Genomic DNA, 20,906 nt, shown 5'->3' on the forward strand with positions numbered 1-20,906 from the left:
ATACCATAGACTGTGCAAAATTTAATGATAGATAAATCGGTAGGACCCCACCTTTTCTGCCAAACTTTGGACTTCAACCTTGGTCAGAGGATCCATCACAAATGCTAATAAATGAAAATTGTCATAGGTATAAACATAATATAAGGCGCACATGGCAAAATCTTTAAATTTTCAAAATTGAAAATTAAACATTTTCAAAGGGAAATTTCAACTTTTTATCGGGGGGCCCCCAGGGTGGCTTGGTTAATTTTAATTTTTCCAAGCTACCCCGGAAGCCCTCGGTGGCTTGGGGCTCCAGGCAATTGCCTAGTCTGCCTATAGCTAAAAACGGCCCTGCTTGCACCTGAGGTCATTCAGCGCTGAGAGGGAAACTCAAGCTGTAACAAGGGGGGGGGAAACCTCGCAGTTGCACTACGAAACCATTGTTAGGAGGGGCGGGAAGTAAAATGTAAAGGCCTGTCCACACGACCGGGCCTGATCGGCGGACCTCCCCTCTAACGGGCAAACTGTCAAATTGCCCGATGGGACTTGTATCAAAATCACCATGGTGGTGCCCGATGGCTTGAGCTTTGAACCTGGCAGACGTATGTTAACCATTTACATTTCTTTTACCGAGCCATTCTTTGCACCACATTCTCTTCTTTTTCATCACACACACACCAATTATCATGCAAAACACTGTCATCATCTTTGCGGTAGGCACCATGTTTATCGTACCGCATTGAACACACTACTGGCATCGTCGGGCACGCCCACCCCTCCATCGCCTCACCCGTGTGGACAACATTCACGGGTAAGCCCGCCAAAATTTGCCCGTCAAAGGTCAAACCCGGAGCACACCGATCAGGCCCGCTTATGTGGCCAGGCCTTAAGATAAAGGTACAGGAAAATTAATGCAATAGGTCACAACTGGGGGCCGAATGGACACTGTTAAGCACCTACAGTACAGTAATGCCCACATTTGGTGTCCTGACAGCACCTATCACCCTATGGGGTTGATGGATGCAAAAGTTTATCCTTATGGGCATTAAACCAACTATTTTCTGTTGTTTCACAAAATCTTATGCCATCTATCAAACTTTCATGCAAGCATTAATGGTTGAATAATTTTACCTTTAATTTTAATTTGCAGTGATATTTGACATTGAACTGTTTTGTCTTCTAATTCTTAAATTCTTTCTTCAATTACCGATGATGTGTTAAGTCTCACAAGTGGACCACTTTCACTATTGTTCTTAATCTATTTTCTTTTGCCATGTACATATTTCCTCTACGATTGTTTGATTGACTATAGTTTTTTTTTTTATTTTTTTACGTTGCATGGAACCAGTGGTTATTCAGCAATGGGACCAACAGTTCCACGTGACTTCCAAGCCACCTTGAGAGTGAACTTCTATCTCAAGAAATACACATCTCTCACACCTCAATGGAATGCCCGAGAATCCGGCTTGCGGCCACCAAGGTGGTATGCCAACACCATACCGTCCACGCCACTGAGGCGCTTTTGATTGACTATTGATTTTATAAAATTTAGGCTGTCACGTCAAGCACTGGGACACTAAGTCAAATGGCAATAAAGACCGTGAAATAAGAGATTTTGAAAATAAATGTAATTAAGTAACAGTAGAACCTTAATTCAGCAGATGCACTAAGGTCTAAAATGTTTGCGGTAGTTTGTCTTGCCGTCGCTGTTTTATTGTCAAATTTATAGTATCTTCATAGTCTGCCATCATTAATAATTATGAGTTTCAGTAAAATACTATGGAATTGGTATATTTGATCTAGTCAGGATAGTTACAGCTGCCTGCTTTATTTGCAATTCATTTCCTTTCTACTACCTAAAGTAGGTAAATCATACAGCACAAACTGTAAAAACATTTACTAATATAAGTTGGATCTTCAACAGAATGCTTTCTATGTTCACAACTGCAAAAAATTCCATTCTCTGCGCAAAGTATTGACAATTTAAGGCTCAGATACATACTCACACCAAGTGATCACCACTGAACAATGGCAACTGAATGTTCTTAATACTACAGCAGGCTATGAAATCCACTCATCTCTGCGTAAGGCAAGAACATTTCAATGCATCATCAATCTTCAGACTAATCATGTAGCGTCTCCTAGCGTTTGCAAGGAAAGGGGCTTAATGTAATACATAATAGCAGGAACAGTCATAATTCATTGAGAACTTGAGTAACATCACTTAATGACACTGAATTCATTACAACTGCAATTTTATCCAACTCAAATAGTGATAAAATTCAGAATGTTCAAACAAAATCTTCTAGTCTACATCTTTAAAAAAAGATGATTCTACCAAACTGAATGATACTTGCACTTCACAAAATTCAATAAAAATAAAATCAGTTTATTGTGAACTAATAGTAATAACATCAATCACATCAAAGGTCTCTTTTTATACTTCTCCATAATCCTGTTCAATACAAACAATAACCATTACCAACAACCAATAGCACTAGTACAATCTATACTCCTCACTGAGCTTATTTTACAACCCATTTCTACCTTTAAAACTAATTAGCCATTTCATAACTTTCATCTTTTTGGCTTAATGCCCAAGAAACAAAACAATGAACCCAAAATACAGATTATAGTACAAGTATGTAGTTAACAAACATGAAGAAAAGGTAGGTACTTACTGCTGATCAAGTGATACCCCAATAACTACAGGAATAATTTTTACAATTAGCAAGTGTAATAATAATAATAATAATAATAAAAATAATAATAATAATAGAGTATCAAGATCTGAAAATAGAAATAAGAAGGATATGGGATATGCCAGTGGAAATCGTACCCATAATCATAGGAGCACTAGGCACGATCCCAAGATCCCTGAAAAGGAATCTAGAAAAACTAGAGGCTGAAGTAGCTCCAGGACTCATGCAGAAGAGTGTGATCCTAGAAACGGCACACACAGTAAGAAAAGTGATGGACTCCTAAGGAGGCACGATGCAACCCGGAACCCCACATTATAAATACCACCCAGTCGAATTGGAGGACTGTGATAGAGCAAAAAAAAAAAAATAAATAAATAATAATAATGAATAAATGAAAAAATATTCATGGTAGCATCAGCCCTGAAATGGACAAACAAATCCTGAGTAATGTAGTATAGGCACATATTTACGCATTTAAAAAATAAACCTCGAACAGAGAGCTTTCGGGAATCTGTTTCAACAGATTCCCGAAAGCTTTCTGTACATATTTATTTTTATACATATGTACCCATACATAACTGTTGATTTGTTTCTAGGATAATGATGATAATAATAATAATAATAAAAATAAAAGATATTAAAATAAAAATTTACAAGATATTCATCAAAGAATAAATAGTGCCTAAATTCATAACAAGATACTGTAACATTAGGCTGATAATTAGAAAAAAAGTGTAAATATGAAGACTTAAATGGAGATGAAAAAATTCTTTTAATTCAATCGATATTAAAAAAATACAAAAAAAGTCTGAACTGAATATGCAGATTCCCCAAGCATCATTTCTACTGAAAACAACAAACTTCTGAAGAAAGAATAATTTAGAGAGCAATGAAGTAGCTGATGTAATGCTTACTTTTTTGTTAATTCTGAGAAAATACCACCTCTTTCTTCCAGAATCAACTAAATGATAGTTATTGCCATCAGCTTTTAAATATAATTTAAGAGCACCATTTTTTAAGTTGTCAAATCAAAGAAAAACTATAATAAAAATGAACTGTTTTGCATTAACTCTTGAGCATTTCACCAAAGAACAGCTAAAATTCAAATCTATTACTTATGAGATGTGTTATTTCAATAATCTACTGCAATTTTGACATAAATAAAAATAACAAACCTATCAACAATGGTAATGTGCCAATACAGTATAATGAGCACAAATGCACACACTGAAGCTTGAGGAATGAAGGAACACTCGGGAAACCAAAGTGAAATATGACCTATCCATAGGTAGGAAAAATCGCTGTCCATATTGCCAAAAAAATATATCGCATACAACTTCAGTATCAGTGCACTTGAATGAAACATGCCTAAACTACCTGGTCTTTTATATTTCAATAAGATCACTTAATAAAATATAGTAAAGTTAAAAACGAAGAATCAGACTATTCCGTAAAATACAACCATATAAATACTGATTAAATTTTTTTTTATCATACATGAGTTTCCATAACCATGTATTTTTAAACTACAGTACACATACTATCACAATAAATCACTACACAATTAAAACAATTAACCACCGGAACAGCATCACATAATAGTACGTATCTGAAACTGAACGGCATCACATAATATCAGAAAACTATAAAGTAAATTATCCTTAACAATACCAAGACAAAACTTCACTCACGTAATGCCTCTCCAATTTCAATATCGGCTAATCTTTGAAACCACATTTTAATTGTGCAATATTAAAATTTCATATCCGAGGGTTATTAACATCAAAACTCTTCCTTACAATATCAAACAAATACAGTACAACAGATCGGTGGTTCAGGGATGAAAAAATAGGAAATAACACTCGAGTATGCATTATGTCAATCATGGTAGACAGCTATCACTAATCATGATAAAACATCACCATAATCCTACTAATTCAGCCCAAAAGAATAATGTAAGGAAGTTATAAACTTTAGATGGATGAGAAGTTTAGATCAAGATAAAAATAATGCCATAAAAAACATGGGTGAATGACACACCTCAACCTTAGCTGAGGGATACACTGAGATTAAGAGATGAACTAAAATGTTAAGCACAAGGGAGAGGAAGCCTTGGATGAAAACTGGGACACAACAGAGCTGGAGGAGTCACAGAATTTTGTTTTGAATGAAGGAAACATGAAAGTAACCAAGAAACCTGTAAAAGTTAAATGACTACAGTCATCTTTGAAAATACTTCAGAGAGAGTAAAATATACAGTTGGAAGCATTGCATCCACAAGTGTGCCATAAAAATACATTCTTGACTGAAATAAAAGCAGAATGAGTCACTTTGCTGAATAAATAATTGTTAAATCACTATAGCCAGCATAATAAGCAGTTTCTTAAAATGAAAATAAAGGCTCATGATTTCTAGTTACACAAATCAACTCTTCCTTTATAAATATAAACTTTATTATGGATTTTTCATTAGCATGTCAAAGCATATGAAATAAACTTTACGAAAAGTAATGAAAGACATTTTCTTTAAACTGGTTTCCTTGCTATACAATTATAAGAATTACAATTTCACAGTAAAAATATTGATCCTAGCAGATTTGTGTGTTGTTATTAATAGCATCTATTACTGTACTGATATTAATCATTCACTGTTACATGCAATATACACTGGCCTTATGGCAACTATGAAATACAACATGTACCCTGATGATCAACATAATGCAAAGTGAACACACTTGAAACTACTGTAAACAACACAAGTGACTTTTTCATACAAGAAAACAGTTAGCATTTGATTTACATGTTTGTACTAAGCTCTGATTTCACAATTAACATTAGTATGAAAAATTATGCTCTTCAACAGTTTTTTAAGAGCTAATGTGCACTTTCAGTAACTACCAAAGTATGATGCCACACGACGCTCAACAACCAAGAGATGGTATGTTATCAAGTATCTTGGCTTACAACAGAGTAGCATGGTGACTACAAATATGTGCTTGACAACCATAATTCAAGGTGTAAAATATTAATTACTGTAGTTTATACTACAACTTCTGTGATTACAATTCAGTAGTATACATTTTTCACTGAATAGAAAATAAAATCTATCAGTCTATCAATTTTCGTATTATGGGATCATAGTTAATATCATTAGCTTTTGTATAGGCAGACATAGAAAAGGAAAGAGTACAAGAAGAAAATAGTAAAAGTCATCAATCAATAATAGTTCTTTGTTGGTAACAGCACAAGACGTATGCTTTGAATATATCTCATGATTATTGAACATATCTCATGATTACTGTCACAAAGTCAAGGATGTTAGTGATTATTTTATATTTTTCTACTTTTATTAAAATAACTCCAAATAACTTGATTGCAATAAACAACCAAGTACATTTGTTTCCTTATCTACAATAATAATATGCAGAGATATTCATTGTTCTATTCTTTTTATCAAATTTAGCTGGGCATAACAGACAAGAAAAATGAGGGAAGGAAGGAAGCAGTTTAGCTTGACCTGAAGGGAAGTTAATTTCTGCATTTTGTAAGAGTTGTAATGCTTAACAGTAAAAGGCAAGCAATGGTCACCAAACTCTACATTTCAAGGATTATCAACTACCACAAAGAAACACTGGGAACAGGCAGGATAAGTTCAGAAAATACTAGAAAAAGATTTATTTTGCTTTATTTCTTGGTCAAAATTTTTGACTAAAATTACTCGTAAGAACAGTTTCGTTCTGCTAAATGCAATAAGTACTTAAAGTTGGAAATGTGTATTCCATCTTAAATGTTTTGGTCACATCCATCACTTCAGAGAAAAATACGAGTTCTGAAACTATTATCTGGCCCACTGCTTCCCTAAATTTCCAAAGGGTAATCATTTCGAGGTCCAGATTAGAGGCTTATTCTGAATCCAAAAACAGTGTATTACTGGTCCTATAAGGTACCTTCAATCCTACTCAGCCCTAAGTTATTCTTTCTCTGCAGATTACGGTATGACTTGCATAAAAAGCTTGTGGGGTCTCATAACACTTCTCATAGGTTCCAAAAGCCTTGCGATTTATATTAAATTTTTTCTGACTGACTGTGCTCAAAACTGATATACTGGCTTCAACGACCCTCAGAAGGCATTACTGACTCAATTGCTTACCCAAGGAATGTGACAGACTTTGTGCATAAAAAAAATATATATATAAAAAAAGAAAACTGAAATTTAAAAGCTCTGCAAATAAAGGATGAGAATAACTCAAATATAATAAAAATGGGTCATGTTTTCTAAAAGAAAGAAAAATTAACTTCATATTGGAATAGTATCTACAATTGAAAATAAATCCTAAAAAAACATGAATTATTAAGAGAGAAATAACTTTCATTTAACAATTTCAATTTTCATAATACTAGTGAAAATATCAAACATGAGAGAAAATTAAGTTGGAATATATGTGGGGAATATAAGTTGGAACTTATTTAAAAAAAATCTTTTAATAAATCTATAAAGAATGGGTAGCTTACCAAACAATGATTAAAAGCATACAAGGTATAACTATGAAACACGTTACAGAATAAAAAAATATCAATATTACAGAACACAGGAAGAAAATTGGACAAGTACATGGAAGATAAAGCATGATGCAAACTCATTTTTATTGTATACAGTATAATTACTAGCTGCTACCAGGACAAGAATACTTCTTAATACATATTATGAAAAATAGCTAGTTTAAGGCAAAACATGCTAAGGTAGATAAAATAACCACTTAAATCACTAACATGTGAAAGAAAAGTTTGGTAACACTGGGTAAAATGTATTACTCCTTTGTACATTTACTGACTACAAAGAGTATAAAAAATACTGATAAGGTTGAATTGAATTACAAAACTGGAATCTATAATTCAGATGGTCCATTTACATTAAAAATGTCATACTTTGGCAGCCAATCATTTCAAATACACGGGATTTGTACCCGTCTTCACTGAAATTTTATTCCAAATGTAACTTGTGTAATTCAACTCTATACTAAAAAATTAATATACATGAGGCTACATGTGCAATGTAAACTCATAAAAGGTACTACAGTACAGTGCTTCCAGTTAGGCGGAAATCACTAAGTGGACTAGAAACAACTGCACAATATTTACCTACTGGAGGGCATAAATCTGTACCATGAACAACTCACTCACTTCACAAAATACCAAAAATCAGAATAACTACATTCATTACCAATGACAAGGAATAGAAATATTACCTTACATTTATGGAAAGGAGGGCACATGAATACGATATGTCACTTGCCAAGGTATGAGAATATAAAGTAAACTACCAATCAATCAAAATAAAAAGATAAAACTCAAACTAAGAATAGTTTAAAAGGTTGGCAATCATCAAGCAAACAGATAAACTTCTCAATCCCCAGAAAAGTGGTCATCGATATCAATTCTGCTTTTGTTATTCAGAATGCTAGATATTATTCAGGTCTATCCTTCAGTGTGTGGAGATTAACAAAGTACTCAAGCCTGAAAATTTAAAAATAACCAAGGACAGTAAAATCCCTCATGAAAATGTAGAGAGCTGGATGTCATTAAAGAATGGACAATCCTGTGTAATCATGAACACTCACTCATCAAATTGCTGCACAGTATGTTGTAGCATGACCTGAATAGACCAGCCTGACTAACTGAATACTACACTGTTGAAAGAAAAAAAAGCAAGGGAAACCAACATTTAGAATATGAAGGAAGCGTCTCCAAGTGTTACAACTGTGTTTCACCTGTAAAAAGCTCACTCTATCACTATCAAGCAGCACTTGGATTTTCACTGCCTTTCATTACGACACGAGTGGATCAACAGCGTTATTAAATGCAGTATTTCCTCACAATACAATTGATTTAAGCACTATAATAAACATGCTTATGCTTAAGGGCATATACTCTTATTGTTTAGTTAATGCACATCCATAAGCACTAGAAAAGCTCCCATGGAGATAACAAAAGCCTATTTATAAGGCTGCGCAAAAATGGTGAGTGCCTAAGGCAATAATCAGTGCACATCCTTTCAGGATACTACAGTAAGGCAAGTGTACATATCATATCAAGAAACCCAGACTAACAATAAAAACTAAACATCAATAAGAACCCACTCTTCCTGACTGGAAATCACCACCAATCTTGATTTATGAGCAAACAAAAATTACAATCACTTCTCAACTATAATATCTACATTAGGATTATATAAAACTTAAAAATGCTACTCCAAGCAATGAAATAAGAATAACTATTTCAGTATTATTACTTAATAAATATCAACTTTCCATGTCTTAAATAGAATACTGATACAAATATCTCTACACGCCCCTTTCACTGAAGTATTAAGGTATGGAAACATAATAATGAATAAACAAAGACTTGTAGCAATGCAACACTTTGTTTGCCTTCACTTCATCCAATAATATTTGAGTCATGGCAGCATAAATGTATGCGAAGAATTTTTAAATATCCAAAACAATTAAAGTTGAATAAAATGCTTTCTGGTTATTGTCGTAAGTCTTTTAAAAATTCAATATCAGTAGTACTACAAGCACTCCTCTGATTCTGAGGAGACTTTGTGGCAACTATCTAAACCTGAATTACTTTACCAGCTTTATAGAGAGCCCATCCATGGGTTAAACTGTTATGCATAGCACAGCAAATCAAGTCACAACCAAATACATTACCTTCACCTTGAAAAATCCCCATCATCAAAACCAAATAATTTCAATACAGGCACTCTTGACTGTGTGTAACTGTGTAAAATATTTATGATATGCAATTTCATGTTCAATAAGTTTACTGAACAGCAGCAACTTGTAAGACACTTCACATTAACGTGTACCTAAATATGAAACACCTCTGTAGAAACTGCAAATCCTAATAAATCTTTATAAACGTTTCAATTAAAATCTGTTTACATCCCCTAAAATTGACCAGTTTTACCCTAATCCACTTTCCACACCCGATTCGTGCTGGTTCCTGACTATGCTCATTTGTATAGCCAATGGCTCACCAAGCTGAAGCTGTCTCTTCTCAGCAAACTTGAGCAGCTGTTCAATTGTGATAGAGCGAATATCTATTTCTTCTTGCAATCCTTGACGTTCTTGTAGCAAGCCTACTAATTCCCCTGATGCATCTGGGAAAAATAGAGTAGCTGCATAAAACCTTTTGTTCTGGTAAAGGATTCATGCATAATAATGAATGTCAACTATCAGCAGAAAGATTAGTACTACAAACTTTACAAATTACTGCAACTCCCAAATAACTCTGATTCATAAACCTTGACTCCAACTGCAGAATACACAAAATAGAAAACATGACATTAAAGGTGCTGAAATTCTAAAAAATGGTAAGTCTCACAATAGAGCTTAGTAATTCCCTACAAATTTTAAATGGAGTAGTACTGTCATTTCTTTTTTACAAATCCTGCTCCACCTGAGATTTACTGATAAACAGTGGAACAGTATATATACTCAGCATAAAATAAGCAAACATTTATCAATAATTCCTTTGTTAGCAACACAACTACTATACTACTCAGATTCAGATGATGTTTCACTTGAAAATACTTTTAGAAGGCATTTGCTGGTAGAAACCATGATAGGGAACTATAAAATACTGCCATTAAATGGGAGGAAACTGGTAGACTGGGTATTTTATTCTCCTGAAGCCTTCATGGGATTAAAAAAAAAAAAAAAACCTATGATTCTGCCAAGTTCTGCGCACACACACACACCTCACTGTTCAAACCACTGTTGACAAGAAAATCTTATTTGCTAGCAATGACCATAAATAACTTATAGTACTATTAACGACTGTCAAGAGTTGAGTTTTCAGTTAAACCACTCCCTGCCAAATTCTCTTAAAATTGTAATAAAAGCAAAGAGACCTTTCCCCTACCAGTGGGTTGCTCCCTCCCTCTAGTCTGTAGGATTCACAAATGAAGACCTATCATCTTTTTCTACTCAATAACTAATGCTGTTTCACTAATTTCATCACATTCAAATTGTGCAATATCAAGTAACATTTACCACAAACCTTCACCTAATTCAGTCAATGGCCAGTGTGCTGGCAAATAGCAAAGGGGTTCATGTCGATGCCTTAAAACCACATCACAACATATCCAAGCTGACCTTGTAGTCAAGGGGATTTACTTAAAATTTTCATATCATGAATGAGCTAACACTCAAAATTCTCCCCTAAGGAAACCTAAAAACAATTAAGCCAATAAGTTAAGTAGTAGTTTAATTTTAACAAAATCTGATATGACATGTCACAATCAAACAAAGAATGTCCCATTGCATTGCAGGTGTAGTGACAGAAAGATTCTCTTCTATTTAGTCCTATATGGCCAAAAAATAGAAGTGTTACTGTATCGTTAAGGCAAACTATTTGTATGCTTGTGAACTATAAAAATGCCCCAATTACTCTCATAATCTACAGTTTTTAAGTACATACGTATAGCGGGCTTACATAAGATACAAGAAGAGTCATGTGCTACTCACTCTGAACGATGTCTTGTAATTCTTTCTTCAGCATTTTAAGAACAGACAGAGATAGCGAAGACACTGTAACAGATATTATGAAATAAACTTTTAATGGAATTATTTACAACTATATACAGTAGTATCATTGTATCATAATGCATGAGTATATACAGTACATAAGCTATCAACCTCAAAATAACTAAAGGAAATAGCAAAATGAAAATTTTTTTCTGAAAAATCAAAACTAGGTTCATGATTAATATGTAGTACAGCATTGTCATTAGCCTGCGTTTTTTCAGTATGGAAGAGTTCAGAAAATACCCCTTAAGTTACTAAATGGTCAAGTAGTCACTATGACGATGATTATAACTTAATTAACAAGGCTGTTGAGTAACATTTACAATCTTTCTCAGCTTATCCAAAAAATTTGTTACACAAGAGGTGAAAATTGGAACACAACAAAAGTAAAGAAGCTTAAACAATGCAAAAGTGAAGATGTTGAACAGATAAAAAGACACCTAAGAGAACAGATGAAAAATAAATGGTAGAATACAATACACCCGGAGCCAAAAGGATAAACCTTGAGTACCACCTACATTCTACAGCGTGCTATGCAAAGCAACACCATATTAATCAAGTCAAGTAGACTGTATAAATATAATACAGACATTCATGCAACATACTTACACTCATCTCTGGATTTTCTTCGCCAACTAACTGCTGTAAGCGGGCACTTATTCAAGGGAGGCTTGTATGGTGAGGCATTGGAAACCCTGATCAGTACTTCCTGTTCCATTTCTGGAATCAAAACAAGATATCTTGACTTACCATTTTTGTATCAAAACAAAATTATCATAGTCTTGCCATTTCTATATCAATACAAAATCTTTCACTAACTTTTAAAACAAACAAATACAATTGAAGCATTAGTAACAGAGACCTGCAACAAAGAATTATCCAGAAAAGTCAAAACAGTTAATGTATGAAGTAACAGTTGTCTCTGCCTCATTATGTATGCATGGAAAGACCACAGAGAGTACCCTAATTACAAAAATTGCTCTTATTAATAGTTTCCATTTCTGAAATTATTACAAACAGCTCAAGAGATAACTTTGAAATAAAACAATCTTTAAAATACATAAAAATAATTTATATGAGCCACACAAACTAAAAAATAGCTGTGTCAATATCATGCACAATGAGTTATGTTAACATGTGATCCATGATCAGGACATCTGATGCAATAAAATAACTCCCCTCTCTCTAAGATAACACCTTATGGTCAAACCATGGCAGAATACAGAACTCTGACCATTTGTCAAAGAAAGGTTATCCTTGAAGTGAAGTTCAGTTATTGCAGAAGTGCAAATTATAAGGAAGGGGCTGTGGAAAAGCTCCTTTCTTAGGACTTTAACTTAGAGCATTGCAAAAAGCTTTCCCAAAGAACAGTGATCTAAGGAAAACAAAGGAATACTCCAGCAAAAGATCACCCCACCAAGATTTTAACATCAGCACAAAGACTTCCTAGCATTCTTATGGGAGCTGCCTTCCAGGCCTTCTTTCTGTGCCTGTGCTGGTCCAGATATGAAGGCAAGGAAGAACGTGAAAAAGAGGTGGAGGAAGTGTGTGACACATGCCCATGCTGCTTCAATCTCATGACCATGGCCATCTCCAACCCGGGACAAGATTTACAGTGAGAGTTACTTAAGCAGCAGCAGCAAGAACATCACGAAAACCTAGGAGCAATGGTGGTCATGGTCAGTGAGGCTACTACCAAGGACAGGCATCAACTGAGACTGAAGCAAGTGTATTTTATGAAATAGTACACTATAAAAACCCTGAAAATAAATAATTATATTAGTAACCATCTCTGTCTAATCCCATAATGGGAAAGGCTGAAATAAAAAGCATTGGCAATGATAATTCTATAATCCTCTCTGTATGGTTATTAAATGTCGCACATCATTATGCTTATAAACATATACTGTATGAATATGATATTGTTATGATACAATAAAGTTTGTTCATACTTACCTGGCAGATATATATATAGCTGTATTTTCTGAAGTCCGACAGAAATTCAAAAACTTCCGGCACACACAGTGGTCGGCCAGGTGGTTAGTACCCATTCCCGCCGCTGGGAGGCGGGTATCAGGAACCATTCCCATTTTCTATTCATAATTTTTATTTCCACTGTCCCCTGAGGGGAGGTGGGTGGGTACTTAATTATATATATCTGCCAGGTAAGTATGAACAAACTTTATTGTATCATAACAATATCATTTTGTTCATGAAACTTACCTGTCAGATATATATACGTATAGCTGAATCCCACCGTTGGAGGTGGGAAGGGACAGAATAGAAGGATTTTGGGAAACAAATGCATGCAGATGATTTACATCTTGGTTCCACCTGTTAGCATTGCTGGCTTCGTGGTTATTGCCACGTAAGTCTGCTTGTGCTACTAGAGTTGCCAGCGAGGTAGAGACCTATATAGCTGGTGCACTCCAGATGATCTGTCAACAGGGGCGAGACCACGACGTGACTAGACCATATTGACCATACCATGAGGGCTAAGAAGTAAAATAAATACATATATAAAAATATATATCACCACCTGACCAACCTAGCCAAAGTTAAGGTGTGTTAACTAAGGCTTAAGAGTTAAGAAGTCACCGTTGTCGGCGACTCAACTACTAAATTAAGAGCTCTTCCTAACCATTTTCTACAGGATAGGATGAGTGGTACTACTTGCCCCCAAGATTGTGTCTGCAGACACGTATGGCCCTAGCGAGCAGCAGATCTCATATGCCATCTTCACATCTCGTAGGGAGTGTGAATTGAACACAGAGTTGCTTCGCTAAAACATGGTACTCAGGATGTTGCTGAGTGCCATGCTCTGTTGAAATGCTTCCGAGGCCGCGCCCTCACCTCGTGAGCATTCAAATCAAAAGATTTCAAATCTTTGTGCCAACACAATGAAGGAGCTTTTTTGAAAGAACTCCTTAACAATAAAGCCAGGGTGTTCTTCGATATGGGCAAGTCTGGTCTTTTCGGAACACTGCAGATTGTCCGTACGACTTCGACTTTCTTGAGTTTTATGTAGATAAAACTTGAGAGACCTGACAGGGCACAGGACTCTCTCTGGCTCCTGCCCAATAACTTGTGCCATCCTTGATTCCAAGCTCCTGGCCCAAGAACAAGACGGGTTTCAATTCTTAGGCCACAACGGAAGGCTTAGAGAACGCACCGCCTTGTGTTCTCTAATGCCAAAACTTCTGACGATGGCTGAAAACCTCACTAACCCTCTTTGTTGTATCTAGGGTGGTTAGAAAAAGGCCTTCCTGATCACGTGCAAGAAGTTAACAGGTAGGAGATGTTAGAATGCTTTGACATCAAGAACTTCAGACTATGTCTAAGTTCCATATTGAAAGCTTCGATCTGGACATGCACAGTCAGTCAGTCTGTACTAAAGTCAGGTGACCGACCAGTTGACCAGTCAGACGCATCAAGGATAGCAAGGCTGTACCCTGAAGACCATAAGGCACTATTCTTCGCTGAAGGATGAGTGTCTGGACTGCCTGGGCGATTCAAGCTAAGCAAACCTTGGGGTATGAACGCAACCCAACGTTGTTAGCGAATCAACTCCTGAGCCACTCCTGACTCGAGCTTCTGGTGCCAGGAGAAAGGAGCGAGGAGCAAAAGGGCGATTCAGTCCCGAAGGACGAATGCCTGACAGTCCAACCTGGTCTCATGTTAAACGATCATCGGGGGTGTGTAAACGCAACCGACTTCGTCAACAAGAAACTCAGGGCCACTATGTGTCTCCTGATCTCGCACGAGTGTCTGACTCCGAGAAAACAGGTGAGACAAAAAGTAGATGGTGAGCGAGTTTCGAGATTCCACAGAACTCAAAGATCGTGAAGGGCTTTGTTGTTTGACAGAAGCAAATCTCTGAGCCCAAAGGCCGTCAACAACATATTTGCGTATTCTTTAATAGTTGTGACTGCCAGCTTATCCCATTCTTCAAATGGAAAGGGAAGACGGCAATCTTATGCTGTCAACATCTCGATAGTCTGAACGTAGTCAGACTCAGAGCGGAGAGGTTATAGGTACCTTTCGTGTTAAAGTAGACCGACTCTCTCGGAAAAGGTCCTTGGAAGGACGTGACCTCTGTGAATCTAGGATCTTGAAGGCCAACATGGGGCGATTAGCGTCATTGTCGCTCCCTGTGATGGTATAAATCATCTTATTACATTTCCTAAGCGTTTGAAAAAGGGGAAAAGACTAAACATCCATCCCTGTTCAATATCATAGCGAAGAGATGTATGAAAGGACGTCCCTAAAGTCTCCATCACTCTCAACATACTTCTAAAGAAAGATTCCACTCGGAAGTCAGTAGTTGCTGCCGTCGATCGAGACGATTCGTACGGACTTTTGCAATCCTGTAACGAACCTCTAGAGGATCGTTACATTCTACGCCTGTTGTTATAATAGGCTCTTTCTCGTAAACCCGAACAGGGACCGAGAGAAGATACTTCCTAAGATATGAGAGAGCTGTGGAAGATCAGAGTTGATATGGACCACTGGTTCCAAAAACTCGTTTCCAGGACTGGAGGGACGACAGAATTGCTTCCACTTCTTTCAGATTATGATCCAGGACATCTGAAACCCTCTCCAGATGTCCGGCACCTTCTTTCTATCACCTCAAGTGATACTTAACGCACCGAGAGATGTTCAGAATCATTCCTAGATCTTTAATAAAATTTCAGTTTCCCGGTAGGAAAAAACTGTAGAGGTCTGAATTGCAGTCTATTCAGGGAAACAAACTTCTTTAGGAAGGAAATGGTCCCCAGCAAGCTCATCCATTCCCTCACACAGTATGTTTACTTCCCTAAAAAGGCTGCGCTTTGCCTAAGCAGGAGAGCATATAATAGTGAAATGTTGCGGTAGACTCGTAGTCCTATACCGTGCGGTAACGAGCACCGAAAGGAGTAAGAGATATGTCTGAGAACATAGTAAGGCAAAACGAATGCAATGTTTATTCATTCATGTAAGAAATCCCCTCAATCTTAGGCTAAAGTCCGTGATTGTAGGGCAGAGATACAGTTAGTCAGTCAATCCCGCAGGAGAGAGAGAGACGTAACTGCCAGCACAGAGATACGGTTAGTCAGTCAATCCCGCAGGAGAGAGAGACGTAACCTACCGGGCATGACAGCGAACGAGCTGGTACTGCCTCGTTTGGACTGGCGGAGAGGACAGTGACAGCAGCAGCTTACGATCGTCGTCTCTTAACTTTTATGCCTGGGTTGCCAGCTACCCTATTCTACGAAGAAATAGGTCCGTAATTTTTAGCATAAAGAGACTCTCAAGCTGGTATATTTAAGCGAAACAGAAAACGCTAAATATATAGATGCATTTGTGTCGTCATAACACTACCATACAACGGTAAAAGATAAATCGGAAACTCCTGGAAGGCTGCAGGGAGTAACGATTAAATGTCCTTAAATTAATAAATAGACAATAGACCTCTCGGTTGCCATCCGAAGAGGTAACTACAGCAAGCGTATATGACTTGAACCAACCAGTAGTAAAATAACGCAAGGCAAAATATGATATTATATTGCAATAAAGTTTTTTCATACTTACCTGGCAGACATATATACTATAGCTGAATTCGGAAATACAGCTACATACATATCTGACAGGCAAGTTTCATAAACAAAACTCAAGAGAATTGAAGCGGACAGCTCAAGCTTCTTATGTTATTGGACATAAGCGTTCATTGACGTAGTCTACAAGTCTATTTCTTGTACGAGTCTGCGAATGATGAATGAGAGCTCTTCCGAATCTTGTCAATAAGAGCTTATCCGCTTACGCAATATAAAGTTAATGAGAAGTTTGTCAATGAGAACTAACCCATTTACGGGACAAAGAGATAATTGGTCAATGAGGGGATACCCACTTACTTGACAAAACGATAGTATATTGTCAATGGGGGAAATTCACTGAATTGACAAAACGTAATCCAGGAAGTCGAGTATTTTATTTTCGATTCCCGTCTCAAACGAGGAAGGGGCAAGAATCCTGTTAAGAGACGGCTTACGACAGGTAGAACGACGATGTTCAATTCGGCAGCGTAGTCCCGACTAGGAACTAACAAAATCTATCATCTGAAAAGCCCTTTCAGATGGGCTAAAAAGCTTGCAAAATTATCCTGGGAAGAGGAAGAAACTCTCCAACCAGCTTCCTCTCCCGTATCAAAATTTATTGGCAGTATGGCAAAGGAAGTCCTGTCTTGCGCTTTCCTCCTTTTGATGAGTGCCTTTGCAAGAATCCTACTGAACGTTGCCGAGAGTCCTGACGTGCAGGACGTCGAGCTTTTACATAACCCATAGCTGCCTTACCGCAAAGTCTTGACTGCGGTAGAGCAAAAGAGATCTTTCCTTGAGCTTTCCATAACTCCATCCAATCCTGGACTTTACGAAAAGCAATATTACTGACAGAGACCTCTATAATTCACGAAACCCGTGGTCTTGCTGGGTTTCGAAAACGAAGTTGCTTTTTCACTTTAAGCTTCCTCCGAAGCACTGCTTACTTCACATTCTTCGCAGGTGATGTAGAAGGGATCACCGAAGTTAGGTAAAAAATCTTTAGGCCCAAATCAGCTTGAAGACTTCAACAGAAACGTTCAGCCAGGCGACACACCTGGCGTGCGCTGGCGCGCGCGCTCGGCGTCCACTGGCTAGCAGCGAGCACGCTCGGCGTCCACTGGCGAGCAGCGAGCACGCTCGGCGTCCACTGGCGAGCAGCGAGCACGCTCGGCGTCCACTGGCGAGCAGCGAGCACGCTCGGCGTCCACTGGCGAGCAGCGAGCACGCTCGGCGTCCACTGGCGAGCAGCGAGCACGCTCGGGTCCATGGCGAGCAGCGAGCACGCTCGGCGTCCCACTTTGGAGGAGCAGCGGAGCACGTCGGCTTCCACTGGCGAGCAGCGAGCACGCTCGGCGTCTCCACTGGCGAGCAGCGGAGCACGCTCAGCGTCCACTGGCGAGGCAGCGCAAGCACTCTCGGGCGCGCTGCTTCGGCTCGCCCGGTATCCACTGGCTGGGGCGCTCAGCCTCAGGCGTCTACTGGTGCGCGCTTGGCGTGCACCCGCGCGCGCCTGGCGTCCAAGCCGAGCGTCAAAAAAACAGCGTGCAGTAAAGCGTCACGCTCCTGACAGGCGTCAATGCAAGCGAAACTGCCTTCAGGGAAGAGCATTAGACATCTCGGAGAGAAAACCGACTGCACGAAGCAGTCTCAGGTGAAGGGTTGATCGTGTGAGAATACGCGGGGCGAGGGAACGCCTTCTTATTCTCACAGCAACAAAGCTAGGACGTCCGCGCTCAAAAGCGTCCTGCTAATATGACTTGCTTTCCCTTTTCTCGGTGGAAAGACGTACACGAGTTCAGGCGACGTTCGCCTTCTTACTTCTCACTGCAACGCATGACGAGAGAGAGAGAGAGGACGTGAAACGTCCTCTTCTATAAAGCTTCTATTTAGAGGGCGCGAGTCCTTCCGAAAGCTCCAAACCCTGCGCAGGGAGGACACTTCGGAGGACGAGAAGCAATCCTTCAGGATTCGTGCACGCACTTTGGCAGCCTGGGAGTAACTTCAGGTCTGCCGAAGGCACGTCAGATCGGTGGGAGTTCCTCGTAACCCTCCTTCGGCTTTCGACATGCTCTCTCCGTTCCTGGGAGTCAAGCAGAGGTCCCGGCCTAGAGGCGAAATAAGGCCGATCTGACGCACCCTCCACTACACAAGGGGCACTGTCACTGCACTTAGCCACATCACTTTTGCTCTCCAAAGCCAGCACTTTCGATTCTAAGTTACGAATCGATAGAGTATCAGAGAAAGGTCAATACCCTCTACAGAAACTGTTTAGGGCCCGAAGGCAACATTACAGGGTTAGGAGTAACAACTACAGAAGTAGCACTCTTCACCACAATGATAGGAGAGCGAGCACCTTAGATTCCAAGATACAGATGGAATCTATAACGTAAAGGGCATTACCTCACGAGACATATTTATAGCCCGTAGGCCATACTACAGGGTTAGGCAAAATAAAGTCTACAGGGAGGTTAGCCTACCCTGACTTTGTTTACTGATTAATTGCGTACATACGAATCATACGTCTTCCTTACGGAATTAGACAAAGTCTCACACTCCTTACATGACAAATCTCAACAAAGAAGCAAGACACATAGCCCTCGTGCATATCGAGTGCGGAACTACCGAAGCTTTCGGTAGCCACACCCTATCTTAGCAGACAACACCCTCTGAAACTAGCCTAACTAGATTCAGATATACAAAAATGAATCATATTCAAAACAATTTAAGATAGCGTATGCCTAGCCACAAATCCAAGTCAATAAATCAAAAGACAATTAGGATATTTAGCGGCCATGAAGTTTCCAAAATCCTAAGACGGAGGTACTGAAAACAGGTGTTTCCAGCACCGGCGACAGAAAAATTATGAATAGAAAATGGGAATGGTTCCTGATACCCGCCTCCCAGCGGCGGGAATGGGTACTAACCACCTGGCCGACCACTGTGTGTGCCGGAAGTTTTTGAATTTCTGTCGGACTTCAGAAAATACAGCTATATATATATCTGACAGGTAAGTTTCATGAACAAAATGGTTTTTAGGCAGGATTAGATGATATGAGATTTATTATGAATGTACTAGTTATGATTGGAATTACCTTTGGATACCTGGCCTCTGACCAGCTCAGTTTGTTTCCAGTATCCTCAGTTATAATGGGTTGTTTGCCACTATATAATCTTAAATAATGCATCTGAAAACCTAAAATAAAAATCTCACACCTATGCATTTTTACATTTCACTTCAGCTGAAGGATTCACCTTTCTTACGCCTGACAATGGTAGCTGTTATTTACTTCAAATCATCATTTGATATTAGAGTTTATATGCTGTGATCTTAGGTCTCCTTAACAGCACTCACGGTTGAGATGCTGGGATCAAAGTAAAACTTTACAGCAAAAGAAATGAACATCAGATGCATCCAAAGCACACATTACAACATATGAAAATTATATTTTCAAGTCTTACATATGATAATAGGTAGCTTAAGTAAAATTTTACCAAATGGGTTGTCTATTGGAATTGGAATTAAAATCTATGCCAAGAGCAAGAGCTGGGATTTATAGAGTCATTCAGCGCAGAAACGGAAACAGAGTGAGGAAAGTTTTAAAGGCGTAAAAGAAAGTTTTAAAGGTATAAAAGAAGGAAAACCTCATTTGCACTAGGGAGAAACACCGCAGTCGATCCATCGTCATCGCGTGGCTCAGCCTTATTCACTCGATATTTAATTGGTGAAACAAGAATACAATTACATCTTTAAGCATACCATTCAAAAGATTGAAGTTTTGTCAACATAATGTGATATATGAAAGCGCCATATGAACTAAAATAAGCATGTGAGATCTTCGTAAAATATGTTTTCAAGGCAGTTTTGAAATCCAATATGGCGGTAACCGCGTGACTTGTCATTCATAACCACAGCCAAGCCAGCATCTTTCCCAGCCTTCCCAGAACTCATTTGAACAATGTTAGCGTATATATGTAATGTTCATAATCTTACTCAAGATTGCAGTTGTAATTAGCACAGTAAAACATTTTGTTGCCTATATTAGTAAAATTATGAAA

General features: G+C 38.2%; 1 protein-coding gene across 2 annotated transcripts in view; it reads right to left on the reverse strand.

The window, feature by feature from the left end:
* Positions 1-1,864: 1,864 nt before the first annotated feature.
* The window catches only part of LOC135197968 (uncharacterized), a 32,347-nt gene continuing 13,305 nt past the window's right edge, over positions 1,865-20,906 (reverse strand). For both annotated transcript variants that reach the window (XM_064225273.1, XM_064225274.1), the window contains 3 exons: positions 11,884-11,994; positions 11,215-11,277; positions 1,865-9,845 (listed from right to left, as the gene is read on the reverse strand). In XM_064225273.1, coding sequence (XP_064081343.1) covers positions 9,649-9,845; positions 11,215-11,277; positions 11,884-11,992 — 369 coding nt within the window. In that variant the 5' untranslated portion in view covers positions 11,993-11,994 and the 3' untranslated portion in view covers positions 1,865-9,648. The remainder of the gene's footprint in view (positions 9,846-11,214; positions 11,278-11,883; positions 11,995-20,906) is intronic.

This window comes from Macrobrachium nipponense, chromosome 21, assembly GCF_015104395.2.
Source record: "Macrobrachium nipponense isolate FS-2020 chromosome 21, ASM1510439v2, whole genome shotgun sequence".
Classification (NCBI taxonomy): domain Eukaryota; kingdom Metazoa; phylum Arthropoda; class Malacostraca; order Decapoda; family Palaemonidae; genus Macrobrachium; species Macrobrachium nipponense.